At 38.0% G+C, this 22,135-nt stretch overlaps 1 protein-coding gene across 3 annotated transcripts in view; it reads right to left on the bottom strand.

The window, feature by feature from the left end:
- Nucleotides 1–1,795: 1,795 nt before the first annotated feature.
- The window catches only part of LOC126474008 (uncharacterized), a 260,529-nt gene continuing 240,189 nt past the window's right edge, over nt 1,796–22,135 (bottom strand). For 2 of the 3 annotated variants that reach the window (XM_050101398.1, XM_050101397.1), the window contains exon 4: nt 1,796–3,034. In XM_050101398.1, coding sequence (XP_049957355.1) covers nt 2,661–3,034 — 374 coding nt within the window. In that variant the 3' untranslated portion in view covers nt 1,796–2,660. Of the gene's footprint in view, nt 3,035–12,268; nt 12,359–22,135 lie in introns of those variants that run through there. The other variant, XM_050101400.1, reaches the window with a different exon arrangement.

Genomic DNA, 22,135 nt, shown 5'->3' with positions numbered 1-22,135 from the left:
CTCAGCTATCGGGGTGGACTGTAGGACAGTAACAAGCTTTAATATTATTTATTAATCATGCGTTCACCTGATTTTGACATTTATGTCATTTTCAAGCACATGTGAGTAAATTGTGATGGTTATCCACGTGTGCTTGAAATGATATAAACGTCAAAATTGGCCAGTCGCACAATTAATTAAGAATATTACAGTATAATATGGATGATGTTTCCCTTTATAAAATTTTGTTCATTTTAGATTTTTAATTCCTTAGGTGATCAAGTGCAAATTTGAACCAATAAAGCAGATGGTGCTACAAAGAACAGCAATGTGATTTTTCATCATTACAAACGTGGACAATTACATAGTTTTCGTGTGAAACTCCCGACTGTTTCCAAGTTTTTGTTATTGTGTCACGCAAGCTATTTTCTCTTATGGATCACAGTGATACTGCAATTAGACCCTACCACCCAGGAATATATGTCTACAGCATAACTAAACTGATCTGAGTTTAATTCCATCAGCTGATGAGAGTATGTCAGAAGTGACAACAGCTCACAGACACACAAAGCTGCTACTAAAACAGTCACAACAGCAGCACAGCAAGCGTACCAGACCAGGGGCCTCTACCTTCCCTCACAGTGTACATGCACATGCACAGGAGGGAGGGGAATGAGGAAGGGGAGAGGGAGAGGGGGGGAGAGGGAGTGGGAGAAGGGGAGACTGACTACCAGTGACAGGGGTTTGTGTAACATAGCTCTGAATAGGGACTTTGTCTAAAAACTGAACAAGTTGTTACACTTTTTGTACATCTTATCACAGATGAGCACTTCTTATATTTTCATCATCATCATACACAAACTGCAGTCCATTGTGAATTTCTCACTGAAACTGGAACTTTGATAATCAAGTTGTGCTTTGAAAAACTAACAGAATTAGGGGATGAATATAAGGAAAGTAATTGGAAAGCCAGTTGCAACAAATAATGAGATGAGACTATTATTATTCATATTTTGTAGGTGGATGTTACATTAATGAGACAAAGAATCTAAAGATGGTATAGAAGTTAAAGAAAAGAAATACCACCACCATTGAAATTGCAGCTTTCAGAGTCCATGGTGTTCCAGTATGTTATATATAATATTAATGAACAGGTATGAACAAGATGTCCACACTGGATGTATTAAGAGTGGATATGACAGTTTCTGCAAAGAAAAAATGGTATTAAGAAAAGACAAACTAAGCAACAAATCAAATAACCACAAAATAGTAAAAAAAAAGCATAGAATTATTATTAGGGACAAATAGCAAAAAGAGAATTTTCTTGAAAATTATGTAGGTCAGAGACTCATTTTATCAAATATAGGTAACCTATCACATGCGCATGCTGGTAGAGTCTGAAGTATCTTTACTGAAACACTTGTATTTTGTTTTCTGAAATTTATTTCATGTCCCTTTTACAGCATCCATGATTGTCCATATGTCCAGTCTTTCATTTATACCTACTAAAACCAAATGAATACTTTTGTCCAGTGTTGATATAGATATATTAATTACTGAAAATTATATAGTTTTAATTTACATGATTTTCTTAATAAATATGTGCAACAATGTAGAATCAGAGTGTTCTCAAGTATCTATCAGAAAAGAGGAAGGTTGATCAAGGAAGTTGGAGAAGAGAAGCAGGAGAGAAATAAAAAAAAAAAAAAAAAAAAAAAAAAAAAAAAAAAGAGAGAAGTAAAAATAAAACCATGGCATTTAAATAATATTAGAAGACAGAAATATAACACAGTTTCATTTGTTAGAAAGTATACAAGAAATGACAAATTTGTGATCTGCTGCAACTAGTATTCTTAGTAATGACAGCAGTAGTATCTCCAAAAATATAGCCTCATTAGCCTCGGTGTAAATGAGATTTACAATGCATTGTGGCAATAACTTTTATTACTGATTTATGGTAAAAATCCTGTCAACATTTGATGTGCATTACATGAAGATTCAGTTTATATTCATCAAACTCTGTGATTGATGAAGACTGTAACAGCACAAGTGATAAATTATCACTCAAAGATACAAGTAATGGTTCTGATAATGATAATATTTAAAACTAAAACCATGGAAATAGGACTGCAGAAATATTGTTCAACTTTAGCACAGTATCCTGAGGAATTCTACATATTAATGATGGGAAACTGCACAAATAATACATAAAGATTACACTTTAAGTTCATGTAACAGCAATAGTAACTGTACACTGGCATACTTACAAAAGTTTTTAAATCACTATAAACAAATAAAATCCTTTATATTAACAGCCAATGAAATGTTTACTTTGAATAACTGAGTAGAAATGGTCCATAATCAAGTACTGCAAAATGAATTTTTCTTCAGCAACTTTCAAGCTATAATTGCTACACTGTGATGCACTAATCAGATAACCCGTGACAAATTTTAGAATATTGCCTTTCTTTCCCTTAAATGATCAGAATCAGTAGTTCAAAACAAGTATCACATTTACAACATATTTAAACAACATATAAATATATAAATACTATATTACTTCTTAAAATCTTCAAATATTTTAACTTGTTTCAAAAATATCACAAAAATAGTTTGATATTGTTACTCTCCTTTGCATTCAGTACCATGCTGTTTGCTGATCTGCAGTGTGCTTTGCTTGGTCAAGAGTTAGTAAGCAGCCCCAACTTTAGACCAAGGTTTGTTAGTCCCTTTGTTGCAGAAACCTGCCACACTGCTACTGCGCTAGCCGCTAGTACAACTGCTCCTTCCAGGTAAATAGCATAACATGTACGAACTGTACTTGATGTGAGTCCCACACCTCCAGAGGCTGTAAAATCCAGTGGGAACAGGAGGCAGTCAGAAAATGGGCGTGACCTGGCGGCGCCAAACACAATCACCCCAAAAATATAATAAGTTGCAATTGCAGCAGCAGGGAACAACTTCATCCATCGAGGAGCAGTGAAATGAGTTTCTCGATGTATGGTGCAATCCATACCATCTCGATGACTTGGAGTGCAGCGGCCCTCTTGATGCACTGTAATATAAAGTTTCTTAGCTACAAATCACATACAAGCACAGGAACAATTATGAAAGTGAACTGAAACTTCCTGGCAGATTAAAACTGTGTGCCCGACAGAGACTCGAACTCGGGACCTTTGCCTTTCGCGGGCAAGTGCTCTACCATCTGAGCTACCGAAGCACGACTCACGCCCGGTACTCACAGCTTTACTTCTGCCAGTACCTCGTCTCCTACCTTCCAAACTTTACAGAAGCTCTCCTGCGAACCTTGCAGAACTAGCACTCCTGAAAGAAAGGATATTGCGGAGACATGGCTTAGCCACAGCCTGGGGGATGTTTCCAGAATGAGATTTTCACTCTGCAGCGGAGTGTGCGCTGATATGAAACTTCCTGGCAGATTAAAACTGTGTGCCCGACCGAGACTCGAACTCGGGACCTTTGCCTTTCCGGGCAAGTGCTCTACCATCTGAGCTACCGAAGCACAGCTCACGCCCGGTACTCACAGCTTTACTTCTGCCAGTACCTCGTCTCCTACCTTCCAAACTTTACAGAAGCTCTCCTGCGAACCTTGCAGAACTAGCACTCCTGAAAGAAAGGATATTGCGGAGACACGGCTTAGCCACAGCCCGGGGGAGTGCTAGTTCTGCAAGGTTCGCAGAAGAGCTTCTGTAAAGTTTGGAAGGTAGGAGACGAGGTACTGGCAGAAGTAAAGCTGTGAGTACCGGGCGTGAGCCGTGCTTCGGTAGCTCAGATGGTAGAGCACTTGCCCGCGAAAGGCAAAGGTCCCGAGTTCGAGTCTCGGTCGGGCACACAGTTTTAATCTGCCAGGAAGTTTCATATCAGCGCACACTCCGCTGCAGAGTGAAAATCTCATTATGAAAGTGAACTGTTAAATAAACTGCCCATCTATACATATAATTAGTGTAGACAGCAAATTAATTGTCACACACACACACACACACACACACACACACAGGGGTGGACAAAAACATGGTACCAGTACGGCTTGAACAGAAATGCACATGCTACCCAGTCTGCAAGTTGCACCTGTGCAATGTCCTCAATATATTGCAAGTGTTAGTGGTCAGAAGAGTGTCCTGTGTAGTTGGGAGGGCATTTTGTTGGAGCTCAGTGCATTTGAATGTTGGCGAATTGTTGGTGATCATATGGTGGATGCTTCCGTAATCACAGCAGCTGAAGTGTTTGATGTTTGAAGAGGCACTGTATCAAAGCTTTATACTGCATACAGGTAATGCAGAAAATCATCATTTGCTAAGTTACAATGAGGAAGAAATTATGCTGACAAGGGAACCTCCCCATCGCACCCCTCTCAGATTTTGTTATAAGTTGGCACAGGGATAGGCCATGAAAAACTGAACACAGATCAATTGAGAAAACAGGAAGAAGTTGTATGGAACTATGAAAAAAATAAGCAAAATATACAAACTGAGTAGTCCGTGTGTAAGATAAGCCACATCAAGGTATGTGCACACTGAGGAGCACCGTGGTCCCGTGGTTACCGTGAGCAGCTACGGAACGGAAGGTCTCTGGTTCAATCCTCCCTCGGGTGAAAAGTTTTAATTTATTATTTTCAGACAATTATCAAAGTTCATGCACTCAGACATGATCAACTTCGCTCTCCAAAATTCCAGGACATGTTCAGATTTGCTTGGACACATGCAGGATTTGACGGTCTACACACGGAAAAACTTGAAAACGTTAAAAACGTATGTTTTGACAGAGCACAGTGAAAACTGTGCGACTGTGAAACTGTTGCATTCATTTGTTGCCATTTATGTGACAAACTCTTATGTTTTCATCACTTTTTTGGGAGTGATTATCACATCCACAAGAAAACCTAAATCGGGCAGGGTAGAAGAATCTTTTTACCCATTCGCCAAGTGTGCAAGTTAGGTGCGTCGACAACATATTCCTGTAATGTGACGCACATGCCATCACCAGTGTCGTATAGAATATTTCAGACGTGTTTTCCTGTGGAGGAATCGGTTGACCTATGAATTTGCAATCAAATGTTGTCGGTTCCTATTGGAGAGGCACGTCCTTTCGTCTACTAATCACACGGTTTTGCGGTGCGGTCGCAAAACACAGACACTAAACTTATTACAGTGAACAGGGACGTCAATGAATGAACGGTCAGATCGTAACTTTGCGAAAATAAAGTAAGTAAAATTTTTATTCGAAGGAGGACTCAAACCAAGGACCTCTAGTTCCGCACTTGATCACTCTAACCACGGGACCACGGCGCTCTTCAGCTTACATCGTCCTTGATGTTGCATATCTTACACTTGGACTACTCAGTTTGTATATTTTGCTTATTTTTTCATAGTTCCACACAACTTCTTCCTGTTTTCTCGATTGATCTGTGTTCAGTTTTTCAAGGCCTATCCACTGTGTCAATTTATAACTAAATCTGAGGGGGTTGCGATGGGGAGGGTCCCTTGTGAGAAATCATGACAGATGGTCACTGAACAGGACTGTGACAAAAAAATAAGTGGACAACAGCTGTAAAAGTAAAAATTCACTGTAGAACTGAACATCACACTCACGAACCGTGTCAACACCAAAACAACACAAAAGGAGCTCCATAAGCAGGGAAATGCAGGATGAGCTAGAATTCCAAAACCACTCATCTCAGTGAGGCAAATCCCCCTAAGAGGGAAACATGGTGCTGAAGCCATAAAACCTGGACTATGAAGCAGAAGAAGAGTCTTATTCCAAATTTTGGTCAAGTTTACATCCCAGGAGTGAAGCATGGTGGGGGTTCATTGATAGTTTGGGCAGCCACATTATGGAATACCATGAGCCCCAAGGTTACTCTCTAAGGTCACATTACTTCCAAGGACTATATGACCATTCTGGCTCATCAGGCCCATCCTGTGGTACAATATCTGTTCCTCAATGGAGATGCTGTGCTCCTTGACAACAGGGCTGCTGTTCACACAGCTTGCATTGTCCAGGGCTTGTTGTGTAAGCACAAGGATGAATTATTGTTCCCTGGCCTTCACAGTCACCATATTTCAACATTACTGAGCCTTTGTGGTCTACCTCGATGTGAATGCTGTGAGATTGCTATCCACCTCCACTGCCACTACCTAAACTAGCCATTATTTTGTGGGAAGAACGGTATAACATTCCCTTGTAAACCATACAGGACCTGTATTTATCCACTGTGAGACAAATGGAAGCTGTTTTGAATGCTAACAGTTTTACTACTCTGCATCAGGCATGGTAATGTACTGCATCTTGGCCCACACCCAGAGGGAAAAGAGGGGGAGGGGCAGGGAGAGGAAAACAGATAGGGAGAGGCAAGGGGGAGGGGAGAGGTGGGTCAGGAGGAGAGGGTAGGGAGAGGGGTAAAGGAAGGGGCGAGAGGGAAGGGCCAAGGGGGGTGGTGGTGAGGGAGAGGGTGTAGAGGGAGGGTCGAGAACAAGAGGGGGGGGGGGAAGGGGAGAGAGTGAGGGTGGGGGAAGGGGGATGGAGGAGGGGAAGGGGGTGAGGAGGAGGTGGAGGGGATGGAAGGGGTGGGTGTGGGGATGGGGACTGAGAGGGGGGCAGGGGTGGAGGAGGGGAGGGTGAGGGGAAGGGGAGGGTGAGGGTGAGAGGAAGGGGAGGGTGAGGGGAAGGGGAGGTGTTGGGAGGGGGGAGGACGAAGGGGAGGGGGCACAGGGGTGGGAGAGATAATTTAGTAAATAGTTGTGAAAGAGAGTACACAACTGTGTAACTTTTAAGTGGAAAATCCAGGATGGAATGTAACAATACGAGAGAAGGAAAGTTGCTACTCACCATACAGCGGAGATGCTGAGCTTAATGGCCGAAAGCTATGACTGTGTGAATCTTTTTATTGTGCCTATCGCGGCTCAGCATCTCTGCTATATGGTGAGTAGCAACTTTCCTTCTCTCATATTGTAACTTTTAAATGGTGTATTATTGTTTTAGCATTTCATTTCTGTTTACGGATATTAAAGCTTTCAGTGAAAAGATAACAGTGCTTTAACCTGAAATAGCAACTACTGAAAATATTGCACTAAAATGTCTATTTTCTCCATTTTCATATAGACCCTTCTAAGATGAAGATCTATAGGGTCATTCCATATCAAGTCACCCAGGCCTTGACACCAACCATGTCAGATTTTGATGAAACTTCGTACAATTACTTCTTTTATCATCCTGAAAGCACTTGTAAAAGTTTTTTGCTCTATCTCTTATAGTTTTTTTTTTATAAATTTTTAAAGTTTTTAGATTTGGCTTTGTTTCAGCAGTCGGAAATTGTAACTTAAACGTGTCCTCACAACTAAACAAATTTGTATATTAAAGAATACTCAAGATATCAGTATGAAATTTTGGAATAAGTTTGTGTATTATATCTAAATGTTAAAAAAAAATTACCATAAAGATATATTAAAATCTTCCAAATGAAAAAAATTTACAAGTTTTTTATTTTTATTTTTTTAGCTAACAGATGTTTAGTTTTACAAAAACTGCAATATCTAGAGTCTCAGACCTGATAGAAAGCTCAAATTTGTTTTAAAATACTCTTAACTGTATAGGCTATTAGATAAAGGAAAAATTACATTGTCTTTTTAACCTGTTTAATAGTTATCCAATTTTTAAAATAATATTAATTATATTTTAAAAATAAAAAGTACCAAGTGACTTAGACACGGAAAATAAGTTTTTGTCTTCTTGGAGTAACAATGTACGCTTGGATTTGGTTTTGTTACTCCTGTGTTTTGAAGTAAAAAATTATTACAGTGTTAAATAGTGCTTGGATAGTATTTTATTAAGTTTACTCGAACTTTCAGTAAGTACTGTTACTTAGTTTACAGAGATTCTTTTCCAATATCCTATAAAAGTAACCAGACCAAAAGTGAAATCAGTATGTCAGATACTCAAACCTGTAGCGTAGGGTTATTTAAAAAATCTGACTGTTTCCAAACAACCTACACACCTTCAAAAAAGTTACAACCGGTATCTGAATTGAGTGAGGAAGAAAAATATTTGAACCACTTAAGATCTGGAATTAATCTGTGTGAATTTAAGAATATATGTTCACACCACAGCTACTACTTTTTAAATGTTTTTGAAAAGTATCAAACAACATGTGTACACCCACTAAAAAAAAACACAAAAAGCCCATCAAAAAATCGTTGAGAAGTGTAGGCTTGGATCTTTCTAAACAATTACTGACAAAAAATATTAGCATAAAACCTGGACAAAAGCTTTGCTCAACATGCCGTAACTTTTGTGAGGAAAAATTAAGAGTTGAAGTCAATGAAAGTGAAACAGATGATAAAGTCATGGTTGAATTAGAATCATTGGAATCCAGAAATGAATCCCCCGTACAAACAAACATTGATCTTGATAATTTAGGTTTAACACCGATAAAGCTTCATGGCTTGTCAGAACAAAGTAAAAGGTCTTATTTTAAAAGGAAGGTTAGCAGTATTGAAAAGACTGCAAAAAAGGCGGTTTCAAAAGCATTAAAACATGATGCACCAAGTTCTGATGATGACAAAGAAGATACAAGTGTGGTTGAGAAAGCAAAGGATTTTTATGTAATGATTTATCTTATGAAAGAGAAGATTTCATCTGTTGGGAGATCTAGAAAAATCCAGATTCTGACCTTGGCTCCAGATTCTTGGAGTCGAAATAAAGTGATGAAAGAATTTAATGTAAGTGAGTACATGGTGCAACAAGCTAGAAAGCTAAAATCTGAAAAGGGTATTTTGGAAATTCCTGGTCCAAAAAAAGGTAAAACTCTTTCTGAAAATACAGTAAGACTTGTAACAGATTTTTATGAAAAGGATGAAAGTTCCAGAGTGCTACCTGGAACAAAAGACAAAGTAATTGTTCAAAAAAATGTGTACATGCAAAAAAGACTCATTTTGTGTAACTTGAGAGAACTCTATTATTCTTTCAAGTGGGAGAATCCCGAGGTAGAAGTAGGATTTTCAAAATTTTGTTTCTTGAGACCTAAATGGTGTATCCTTGCTGGTGCTGCAGGCACACACACTGTATGTGTATGCAGTATCCACCAGAATGTTAAACTATTACTGGATGCTGTGAAAATTGAAGCATCTTATAAAGACCTAATTAAGATGCTTGTGTGCAACACGGAAAACCAAAACTGCATGCTACATCATTGCAACAGCTGTCCTGCAAATACTGCACTAACTGAGTATTTAACTGAAAAACTAAGTGAAGATTATGATTTAGAAGAAGGAATTGTAATCAGTCATTGGGTTAACACAGACAGGGCAGAAATGATCAGTCTATCAGTGTTGAAGACTACATTTCTTTATTGGTTAGGTCACTGGAAAAGCTCACCCCACACTCGTTTATAGCAAAATCCCAATCAGCAGCCTTTAAAAGATTGAAAGAAGACCCACCACCCAAAACAGCAATTATTGTGATGGATTTCAGTGAAAATTATTCCTTTGTTATACAAAATGAGATCCAAAGTTACCAGTGGAATAGAGGTGGTTGTACTCTACACCCAGTTGGAGTTTTTCTAAGAAATGAGGAAAACAATGTTTTTGTTTCCAACCACTGTTTTATTAGTGATGACCAAGAACATGACACTGGTTTTGTTAACTTTGTACAAAAAGAAATTACAAAGTGGCTGTCATTACATCATACTGACATTGACTCATTTCACTACTTTACAGATGGTTGTGCTGTGCAGTACAAATATAGAAACAGTTTTAAAAATTTGACTGAACACTTGAGAGACTTTAATTTGAAGGCCCAACACTCTTTTTTTGCAACAAGTCATGGGAAGTCAATTTGTGATGGCCTAGGAGGAACTATTAAAAGAATTTTAAGGAAAGCCAGTCTACAGCTTTCAGAAGAAGAACAAATAATGACAGCAATCGATGTGTACAAGTTTTGTGAAAAAAATATTGAAAACATTCATTTTGACATTATTGACAAAAAAGAAGCTGATTTGCTACGGTTAAAACTAGAAAAATGTTTTTCAGCAACCCGAACCATTCCTGGAACAAGAAGTTTTCATAACTTCAAACCACTTCCAACAAACAACCTTGAAATTAGAAGGGCTACAGATAGTGTAAAACCCTCCTTAGTCTTTTCTTTCCATTCTTCTACTGATTGGGTTCATGTTGAACCATCCATAAATAGCTATGTGGCTGCAAATTATGATGGTAACTGGTACTTTGGACTGGTAAAAACAATATTCAATGATGAAGAAGATGCAGAAATTCTATTTCTACATCCTTCAGGACCAGCTGCATCATTTTATTGGCCTGAAAGAGAAGATTCTTGCATAGTGCCTTTGGAGCACATAGTCTGTGTAGTAGACGCACCTCAATCAAGCGGCACTGGGAGAATGTATTACTTCAAAAAAGACTGTATCAAAAGAACTGAAAGCTCTTGGATGAAGTGGAAAAACAGTTTGAATCAGCATTAATGTTTATTAAAAAGACAAAATTACTCAAAAAATTCAGTGTTTCAAGCAATGTTTCAAGCAATGAGTTGGGTTATACATAAGTAAACTATCTTTGTACATAATTCTAATGTAATCTACTATAATTAATAAACATGTTAAAAAGCCATCATTATTTTTGTTTTATCAAGTAGCCTATATGTTTAAGAGTAAATTAAAACAAATTTGAGCATTCTATCAGGTCTGAGACTCGAGATATTGCAATTCTTATAAAACAAAACATCCGTTAAAAAAAAAAAAAGAAAAAAAATACATATATATATATTTTTTCATAGAAAATATTAATATATTTTAATAGCATCATTTTTATCTTCAAATATGTATAATAAATAAACTTGCTGCAAAAATTCATGATGTTATCTAAAAGAGTTTTTAAGATATGCAATTTTAAAGTTTTGAATACAAATTAAATTTACCATTTCCGAAGGTTCGGAAAACGCATAACATAAAAACTTTAAAAATTTATAAAAAAAACTATAAGAGATACAGCAAAGAAAATTTGCAGGTGTTGTCAGGATGGTATTAGAACCATTTGAGCCAAATTTCATGAAAATCTAAGGTGGTGGGTGAAAAATTTATTTTTTATTGGGTGATTTGATATGGAATGACCCTATACACAGTCAGCGTGACAGGTACTGGTGCTTAGAATAGATATTTTACTCTGCAGTAGAACATACACTGCAATGAAACTTCTTGACAAATTCAAACCATCATTTGTGTCAGGAACTGAACTTGCGGAACTTGTGTCTTTATTTGCTTTCTAATTATGTGCACAGACCTCAAGTTTTGCCCTGCCAGTAGCTGCCTCCCATTTTTCCAAATTTTGTAGAAGGTATTAAGTGTGGGAGTGTGGGAGAAACACTCTTCCAGATTGGAATCTGCGTCATACTTTGAGATCTGTTTAATGCCTACAAAAATCTGTGTACGTAGATTAAATGCTTCCAAAATAAGGAGCGCAAATGAAATCAGAATATCATGCAAAACTTTGATACGACTACTTAGCATCGAGAAGGCCAGATGATACCAGAATTAAATCGTATTATAAAATTCTAGGTAAAGTCAACAGAGCATAAATTACAAGGAATTTAAGCTCCTCTAGCAACAAACCTATTGGGAACATAGTAAATATGTGACAGGGAAAACAAATCAGGAAAAGGGAAATTTTATTAAAGGTGAATTATGAACTGATCAATGATACTCTCAGAATTACAGGTACCTTTAATAACTTTTTCTCTGTCAATAATTGGTAATTTAAGACTGACCACTTTAGTGGTAGGTAGCCTACAGATTGTAAGAAAACATCCTGAAACAATGTTGATAAAGTTTAACTACATCCTACATCTAAAAAGCTTTCGATACTGCTGGCTCTCTTAAAAATAAATATTTAAGTGGTTATGAAATTATTAGTAAAACAATCAACTGATGTTCAACTCAGCTTTGTAATATACTAAGTTACTTATGTAAACAATCATTTCAGAGCAATATTTTTCAAAACAGGGTTTTAGTTACCAACACATCTCATTATTGGCAGTATTTTACAATGTTGAATAGATAATTTAAAACAGAATTTACAAACACATAGAAAAAAATTCTTAGCAGCAAACAGCTTGGATTTTGAAAAGTACTGTACGTAATCAGACTACCTTTATCTCGACACACAATGTGCTAGAGGTAATCATAAAATTTTGTCACCTCAAAACATCAAGGTGTGATTATGAAACTCGGTGATGGTGTTAGTCCTCCTCTAGATATTCACTCCACAGTGTGGTAAAGTGTCTCCAAAGATGGATGGTGAAGAGGAGACCTTGGTTGTAGAAGTTTGTCAAAATGGCTGCCACACAATGGTTTCTTCATCTGAGGAAAGTGGAAGAAGTTACTGGGTGCTATACAGGGTGAATATTTTGGTGGGGAGAGGGGGGAAGGCCAAATTTTGGAAGCACAAAGAAGAAACATGTGTGACTGGATTCTGTGCAGTCACACATGCTGTAGAGCAAAAACATCCTCTTGGACAGCTCCTGCATTGCTTCTTCTTGACAGCCTCCCATGATTTTGTCAGAAGGTTTTGAGAGTATGCTCTGGTGATAGTTTGCCCCTTTATGAGCATAATCTCTCAGCACCACACCATGGCAGTCCAAGAAACACTCAGCTCCAGCTTGCCTGATAATGGGTAGGTCATCATCTGTTTTGACAGAGGTGAATCTACATTTCCATGCTTGCTTTGCTCCTTTACCTTGGGATCACATTGTTACATCCAGTACCTGTCCATGGTGATTAGGCCACTGAAGAACTAATCTGAATAGGCTTGACACAACCACAGCACTTCTGTTGCTGCCTATGACTTTTTGAATAGATGTGAGCAGTCACAGAACCCACTACTTAATGAACTTTATCATAATAAATAAAACTCTTCTGGGTCCATGATGCATTGTCAGTGTGTAAAACTTCTGACATTTTCGCCACTATTGTAAGTGGCCTTCCTCAGGGTGTTTCTTTTGCTAATTGTTGATTGAGAAAAGTTTGGTTCTTATATACTGGTGGAAGAGGCTGTTACTGATCTCCAATAAGGTACTTGTGATTATATATTGATTACAATTTTAATTTAAAAACCCACAGTTTTATATTCTTGTGTGAAAGTCTACAAAATGTTACTGCATCAAAAAGAAATTTCACTCAAAAATTATGACACAAATTGCTGTTCATTACTTACCTTCAAGAGGCAAAATACCACAATCATTGACAGACACAGTAAAAACATATGACACTATCATGACTTTCAGAACCAATACTTCCTTGCTTGGAGGTGGAGAGAGGGATAGATCTGGGAATGTTAAAAATGAAGGGCAGATCCCTTAGGGGATGAGAGGACAGGGGGAGACAAAGAGGAAAATTAGAAGAGGAGGAGGAGCGGCTCTTTTGAAAGAAGCCAGTTTTCTTCGAATTTACATGATGTATGTGTGTTCAGCATCTCTTTCTAAACCACTGGACTGATTTTTAGCAGCTTTGGTATGAGAATCAGCACTGTGGCAGTTAGAATCTTCTAGCTCCTGTAGGAACAGAGGTATGGGCTAAAAGGCTGCCTTCCACAACAAGTGTCTTGTGCAGGTAGTATCAGAAAGCCTCCTAGGGGTATACTCTTGCTGATGTGCAGGGGAAGGGGATGGCCAGAAAGAGAGGGAGGAGGAGATGGATAGAGAACAGGTGTAGGACGGGTAGATACAGGAGGTAGGTGGCACATGTAGAGAAACAGTGGCCAGGTTGAAAAGGAAGAGGGGAGGGGGAGGAGATGGACAGAGAAAAGGGAAGGAGGAGGTAGCCAGAGGGAGCAGGGAGTAAGATATGGTCAGAGAGAGGGGCAGAGGAGATGCAAGAAGAGAGGAGTGGGAGGAGATGAAGAGACAGAGCTTGTGGAGAGGAGATAGACAAATAGAGGTAGGAGGATGAGGTGGACAGAGAGGCAGTAGGAGGAAGAAGTGGACACAGAAACGCTAGGGAGGGAATGTGTGCAATATATGTGTTGAACACATACATGGGCAAAGCCTTGGGCAAAAGGATATATAGTGATTCCTATAATTATCATTGTGAATAGATTAGCACTAGTCATAATCTGTTGTTAGTATATTTTACAAAAGCAGGCCGCAGTAGCTGCCTGTTAATTTATAATTTGATGGTTCCACACCACTGAAGGCTCTCTTTCATTATGGGGTTTATGAAACAATACAACTATCTGAACGAATGAATGAAGGAATGAATGAACAGTTCTAAAGAAGTTTTGTTTAAGTGTACACTCAGCTGCAAATGAAAGGACAGGGTTCATGGTAAAACTTCATATATACATTAATTGAAAAACAACTTACTGATCATGACAAAATCACATTTAAGAGGACTAATATAACTCGTGAGCATATTGAAAGTAACTGGTGAGTGATGAATATGTCTAGAGAACACATTATCAGTAAAGACAGTGTGGTAAGAACTGTTGAAACAAACTGTTTTCAAAGTAAGTGAATGGTAAATGAACTTTCAGTGGTGCAAGGAATATAAAATCTCTACTACTAGCAACAAAAACTTGATTGACCAGATTACTTTTACACTGTTGTGTATTGCAATACATGTTTGAATCTGAAGGGCATTGTGGGTATTGTCTTCTTCCAAGTATTGAAGCTTCTGTATTGGTCTAGGATGTCATATCATGAGTTTCAATAGTACCTATGGTCATATTAATGGAAAGGTAAATGGTAACGTGTATAAATGTGTGTTAGGTGACATCATTCACTCAGAGGTACAGGCATTGTTCCCTGTAGGGCATCACATCTTCTAAGATAATTATGTCAACACTCACATAGCTGGTTAAACATTGGTTTGAAAATCAAATAACAAACCTTTCTTGAACTCCACAACTGAGCTAGTGTGATATGTGTTGGAAATACAATTACGTATCCATTTTCCTCCTTCAACATCTCTCAAGGAGTAGTACAAAATCTCACTGATCATCTTTCATAATTTATATGAAGTGATCCCCAAGAGGAGTCAGGGTTTTGTGGATGAAACAAATGACCATACACTACAGTAATTGACTCTGCTTTAATGGGTATGTTGGTAAGAGCACTGACTAAAAAAGGAAAATATTATGGTGTGAAATTCAATATAGCACACAACTATAATCTGTTAGGATGAATTGTGAGAGCAGTTACTATTCCAATAAAGAAGGTTCAGCAACTTTAAGAGCATATCTTTTCTTGAGTTTCATTGACATTTAGTCTATCATTCCCATAATTTACAATTTCCTCTCAGATTACTACTAACTCATCTCAAATTATTTGTAACCTCGGTGAATTCAAAATTGTAAATGACTGACGTATCCTTAATTAAAACTTTTGTTGTTACTGTTGTCATCATTATCATTATCATCTTCAGTCTGAAGACTGGTTTCCTGCGGCTCTCCTTGCTAGTCTATCCTGTGTAAGGCTTTTCATCTCTGCATAACTACTACAACCTACATCCATTTGAACTCCAAGACACTATCCATTCTGTTCAACTGCTCTCCCAAGTCTTCTGCCATTTATGACAGAATTGCTATGTCATTGGCAAAACTTAGTTTTTATTTCTTCTCTCTTCACTTGAGTTCCGTTTTAAAATTTGTCCTTGCTTTCCTTTACTGCTTGCTCAATGTACAGACTGAATAACATTGGGGATAAGCTACAAACCTGCCTCATTCCCTTTCCAACCACTACTTCCCTTTAACATCCTTTGACTCCTATAACTGCAGACTGGTTTTTGTACAAGTTGTAAATTATCTTTTGCTCCTTGTATTTTATCCCTGCTACCTTCAAAATTTCAGTGAGTGTAGACCAGTCAACAATGTCAAAAGCTTTCTCTAAATCTACAAATGCTATGAATGTAGGTTTGCCTTTCTTCATTGTATCTTCTAGCAAATGTCACAGATTCTCAGCATTGCCTACCGTATTCGTATATTTTTTTGGAACCCCAACCAATCTTCCTCAAATTCAGCTTCTACCAAGTTTACGGTAAAATAAACGAAGACTGGGTGTTAATTTATTTTGTTAGTAGATAAATGATAAGAAAAGTTTCATAAAAACAAAAAGTGGGAGGATGTGTTAGGGAATTGGAGTTGATGCCTCAGAGGGAGGCAGCTTGTGTGTGGGATAGGTATTTGGGAAGGAGGGGCAGCAGGTGCATGAGACAGGAAGCCAATACACGGTTACCACAGCTGGTGAGTTTGTGTGGGGCACAATGAAAATGATGTGTACATGTCGACTGGGAGGGGATGACAGGCCAGAGGAAGAGAAGACTATTGGGTAGAGGGTCCTGTTCACAGTGCATTTCTCATGAAGCTTTAAAATGAACATTGCTTCTTGACATGCAGCTAACCGAATTTTTCGGTTCTTGGACGCAATATTCACATCACTTCGAGGAAGAGAGGCTACTGAGATAAATTTTTAATTTAATTTTGAAATGACAGAGATTTCCAATTTCTTGCTTTATGTAGTATGGTAACTAGCTGAATACTTTTTGCCAAAGTACATAACTACCATTCAAAATACAGGAAAGAAGGCAAAGTCTACCTCAAAATTTTTATGTGCCATGTATAGTGATTGTGCCCACTAGAATTCAGCTGGAACTGATTATTGTTGCCAAAAAAAAGGCCATTAAGGAGTAAATGTATTAAGAAGCATGTGTAAGAATTCTGAGCCACTTAAAAACACTTTGGGGCAAGGTGTAGAGTTATCTGTTTTTACCATTCATTTCTGCTGAATAAGCACACACTTTTTGCTTGAGGTACACTGCTCCAGACTAATTCTGTAGAACAACAAGATATAAAATATCTAAAACAAGCCAACATTAGTCTTCAGATCAATACAATGAGAGCTACTTTTCAGGACAAAACATAGTGAACTGAGGCTTGCTGATTAGTTTATCTATGTGTTTGACTCCATTTTACCTTGTTATTCAATTGGACTTTAAGGGGAGATTGTACCTTATATACTTACAATGTTAAGTTTGTCAATTTTAGATGCATTTATCTTGTGAATGGTTCTTGATAATGTTATAAAATGTTAATGGGTGGAGGAGCAAGAGTCTTTCTCCATTGACCTGTTTTTGTAGATAAGTCACTTGCACAATTTATTTTTTAGAGAATTTTTTGCGAGTTGTAAAATTTTTTCCTCATATTTAAGCTTCTAAAATATTAAAATGAACTTCTCTTAAAAATGCATCATTGATGTTCACCCCAGTTTCTGTAGGTTGTGTAAGTTTCACTGTTCTATGATGATAAGTTCCTGAAGAAAATGTAACTAATCATTTAAAAAAATAAAATCTCAGGAATCTAGCTTTAAAGATGAACATAGTTTGATAGTTTGTTACTGATGTTAGAACAGTCCTGCACCATACCCTGGGTCATCTGCATTTTCTTCATCCTCCATGGCTCTCTTAGCATTCCTTGAGTGCATTCCTGCCTTCCTAGCTACCGTAGTCATTTCATAATCTGCTTTCTTCACATGGACAGCATCCAATTTGGAACGTGCCATCACCATATTTTCCCCAGGTTATATGTCTCTGCATCATAAACACCCAAATTCAATGTATCTTTACCCACAAATACTGTTCTAGGAATTCTAGACCATATGTCACTGTTAAATGATTCATTTGGGTACTTGAAGGACAAGGAACAAGTGACTGCAGAACACAAACAGAGCAGCCAACTGCGAGCAAGAAATATTTTCACAAATCAGCAAATTAGGTTTCTGAAGTTCAAGAAGTTGACAGAAGGCAAAAGGGGGACATGGCAACATGTGCTGCCCTTAAAGTAAATGAATATTTAAAACCTTTAATGGCTAAAATGCCCTTAGAAAACATGTTTCTCTAGTAAAATACACTCCCAGGAATGTTTATGCGCAAGAAAATATTTTTTTTCCCTATTTTGTACCCTACAAAGGTACAATCTCCCCTTAAGGAACTCAATGGGTTCACATAGCTTATGACCACCAATGCCTACAATTTGAGTCTTTATGAGATTAAAACTTTAACCATTAACTGTGAATCGTTTGAAACCTGTTCAGCTATAATCTGAACTGTGTATGGTAAGGTTTTGTTTGTGTCCTTGATTACTATGCTTGTGTTTTATCAGCAAACATTACAGTTTGTACACCACTCTTTGAACTAATTGGTAGATCATTTATGTTGGTTAAGGGCAAGAGTGGGGGTATTACCAACGTTTGTGGGACTCCACATGTTATGTTTCCCATTTTGAGGTGGGCATCATGCCTGTGATAAAATCTGTCAGTGATACCTTCTGATTTCTGCTGTGAAGATAAGACTCCACTCACACAAGAGGAATGCCTTTAATGCCACAACAATTTAGTTTGCAAAGTATAAGTTTTTTTATTCACACATTCCAAGGCTTTAGCTAGATCACAAAATATTTAGTTCTGTCAGGACTTTATTTGTGAGGTCTTGTCGTCTCTGTAGACAATCCTTTATCAAAATCAAAGTTAAACTGAAGGTCAGTTAATAAGTTCTGCCTAGATAACTGAGTCAGTATTCCATTACAGGCTACTTTCTCAAAAAGTCTTGAGAAGACACAAAGGAGTGAGATGGGTCTTTCAATATGGGTGTTTGACATATCTCCAGCTCTATAGGTGAATGTTACTATAGTACTGATTAATGATGAAGGTAACATAAGGGGAAGGCTATGCACAAGATTTTAATAGTCTGCTAGAAACACAATAATAGACATTAAAATTAGTAATTTTTAATGACCTGGTGAATTCTGATGCAGTGTCTGCTCAAGTAAGCCTAATACATATGTATTTGGTTGCTTATTTGTAGGTGCAATGTTTCCTGCCATGATGAGGAGATAATCACTGAATTTAGTGGCAAGTGATTTGAATGTATCAAAATTTCTACTAAACCTTTTTTTTGTGGTCTCAGTTTCATTTGGATCCCTAGCTTTGCTTGCTTCTTTTTTTAATAAAGTCCCAAACTATTTTTGCATTATTCTTGGAATTTTTTTTGAACATAGTACTCATGTTTTGATTTTTTTGAGAACAGAGAGGAGTAGTTTACAACAATGGTGGTAATGTAGTTTTGGCTATTGGCATGGTTCGCCCTCTGTATTTGGTAGAGCTCTCGCTTACCAGTGAGAAATGATACTCCATTCCCCAGAGTTATCTAACTATTATCCTTGCTTATCCTCAAGTCTATACTTTTTTGTGTTAGGGAAAACAAGACTCAGAGTGCTGAAAAAAAAGTTATTTGATTTAAATGTTCCATTTACACCTGTCTTAAATTTTTCCCCAGAGTTCTTCTTTTAATTTATCTCTAAATGCTGTGAACCAGTCACTATTTATGATTTAGTGATATAATACATTTCTTTATGATTTGTCCCAACTGTTCAGCATACATGTATTTCATTTTTAACATTTGATTATCATGATTAGATAAACTACACTGGCAACTGTTTAACAATTAAAAAATTTCATGAAATGTATTGACAGTTGCAAATACAGACAACAATCGGCTGTATAATGAAATGACAATAATGAAAATTTGTGCCAGACTGGGACTCGAACCCAGATTTCCTGCTTTATGCAACCAATCACCTCAACTGCTCTGGTTATCTGTGCATGACTCATGGCCAGACCCAAACTCCCATATGTCTGTTGATGTTTTACCTCTCCCCTTGCCCACATTTTAATTAATAACACTCTTAACTTGTTTTTAACCTTCTATGTAGGTCCAGGGCATGAGAAGTATAGTTAATATTTATAGTATCTACTGCAGTAGCATCAATATGAAATGTCACAGCCATACATGGGAGACCATCCCGCTCTGTGTTCATTTCTTAAACAGCGGATTTAACAGTCCTACAAGTTATCAGCAAAAGCCACAATGTGTGTCCTACAGCTACTCTTCCTTTCTTTATGTGATACGATGCACTATTCATAGTTACATCTATTCCAGGTTATTTCCAAATGCTAAAATATTCTCTTTGTATCAAATGGAAAATTCTCTCAGAAAGCTACAAGAGACTATATTATGAGACGGAATATCTGGCCATAACTAATCTTCAGGAAAAATGTCAGTATTGCCTTTAGGCCCTTATAAAATTCCAACAGCGGTTTTTTTTTTTACTAATAATTACTTCCTCAGCAACTACTGAACAAGGTTAAAAATGAAGGGCAAGTCACTCAGGCACTTGGATGAGCGGGACCTTACAACAGATAGGAGCTATTACTTACAAAATCTACAGTTGTGTACTTTTATAGATGTCTATCAGCAGCACTGACATTTCTCCTGAAGGTAAGTTCTGACTCATAATTTTTCAACATCTCTCTTTGACAGAAGTGGACCATAAGGGTAAGATTTTTGTGGTTCAGAATGACAGATACATACTCTATGTGATCAAAAGTATTCGGACACACAGCTGAAAAGGACTTAAAAGTTCGTGGCACCCTCCATCACTAATCATGGAATCCAGTATGGTGTTGACCCACCCTTAGCCTTGATGACAGCTTCCACTCTCGCAGGCACATGTTCAATCAAGTGCAGGAAGGTTTCTTGGGGAATGACAGCCCATTCTTCATGGAGTGCTGCACTGAGGAGAGGTATCGATATCTCTTGGTGATGCCTGGCACAAAGTTGGCATTCCAAAACATCCCAGAGGTGTTCTATAGGATTCAGGTCAGCACTCTGTGGGGCCAGTCCATTACAGGGATGTTTTTGTTGTGTAACCACTCCACCACAGGTCGTGCATTATGAATAGGTGCTTGATCGTGTTGAAAGATGCAATCACCATCCCTGAATTGCTCTTCAACAGTGGGAAGCAAGAAGGTGCTTAAAACATCAACGTAGGCCTATGCTGTGATAGTGCCACGCAAATCGACAGAGAGTGCAAGTCCCGTCCATGAAAAACACACCCACACCATAACATCACTGCCTCCAAATTTTACTGTTGGCACTGAATTTTACTGTTGGCACTTCACATTCTGGCAGATAATGTTCACTGGGCATTCGCCATACCCACACCCTGTCATTGGATCACCACATTGTGTACTGTAATTTGTCACGCCACACATTTTTCCACTATTCAATCGTCCAATTTTAATGCTCCTTACATCAAGCGAGGTGCTGTTTGGCACTTATCGGCGTGATGTGTGGCTCATGAGCAGCCGCTCGACCATGAAATCCAAGTTTTCTCACCTCCTGCCTAACAGTCATAGTACTTGCAGTGGATCCTGATGCAATTTGGAGTTCCTGTGTGATGGTCTGGATAGACGTCTGCCTATTTCACATTATGACCTTCTTCAACTGTTGGCAGTCTCTGTCAGTCAACAGACAAGGTTGGCCTGTATGCTTTTGTGCTGTACATGTCCCTTCATGTTTCCACTTCACTATCACATTAAAAGCAGTGGACTTAGGGATGTTTAGGAGTGTGGAAATATCGTGTACAGACGTATGACCCAAGTGACACCCAATCACCTGACCATATTCAAAGTCTGTGATTTCTGCGGAGCACCCCATTCTGCTCTCTCAAGATGTCTAATGACTACTGAGGTTGCTGATATGGAGTACCTGGCAGCACAATGTACCTAATATGAAAAACGTATGTTTTTGGCGGTGTCTGGACACTTTTGATCACATACTGTATGATGAGTTGGGTACCTGCTATGTCCCCATATTCAGTATGGTGTAGTTCTGGCACGTGGTGATCCATTATAAAATTGGGTGTCTTGGAGATTTCCCTTAGAGATAGCTACAACGTGAGCATGTAATGCCTTCCATTGACTTTGAGAGATCTTTTCTGATACTGGTATAACCTTACACAATGATGCTGCAAGGTGTATGGGACACTCACTGCATGGATATGGGGCTTTGGTCTGGCCATATGCAATTCAACTGTGAGGCCACAGTGGCTCAAAGTTGCACTACTTATTGCCTCAGGGTCCTCCTGGAGATTCCAGTGAAGTGGCAGTTCTCATGCGGGTGGTTTTTAAGTAAATTTTTTTTTGACAGTTCTGTACAAGTCTTGCAGCAAAGAACTTTTCATTAAATGAAATTTTGACCACTGATGTCATACATTTGGTATCATTTTAGCCAATGCATACAGGTGCA

The sequence above is a fragment of the Schistocerca serialis genome, chromosome 4 (assembly GCF_023864345.2).
Source record: "Schistocerca serialis cubense isolate TAMUIC-IGC-003099 chromosome 4, iqSchSeri2.2, whole genome shotgun sequence".
Taxonomy (NCBI): Eukaryota; Metazoa; Arthropoda; class Insecta; order Orthoptera; family Acrididae; genus Schistocerca; species Schistocerca serialis.
The sequence above is the reverse complement of the archived record's forward strand: the minus strand, read 5'-3'. Positions and strand labels throughout refer to the sequence as shown.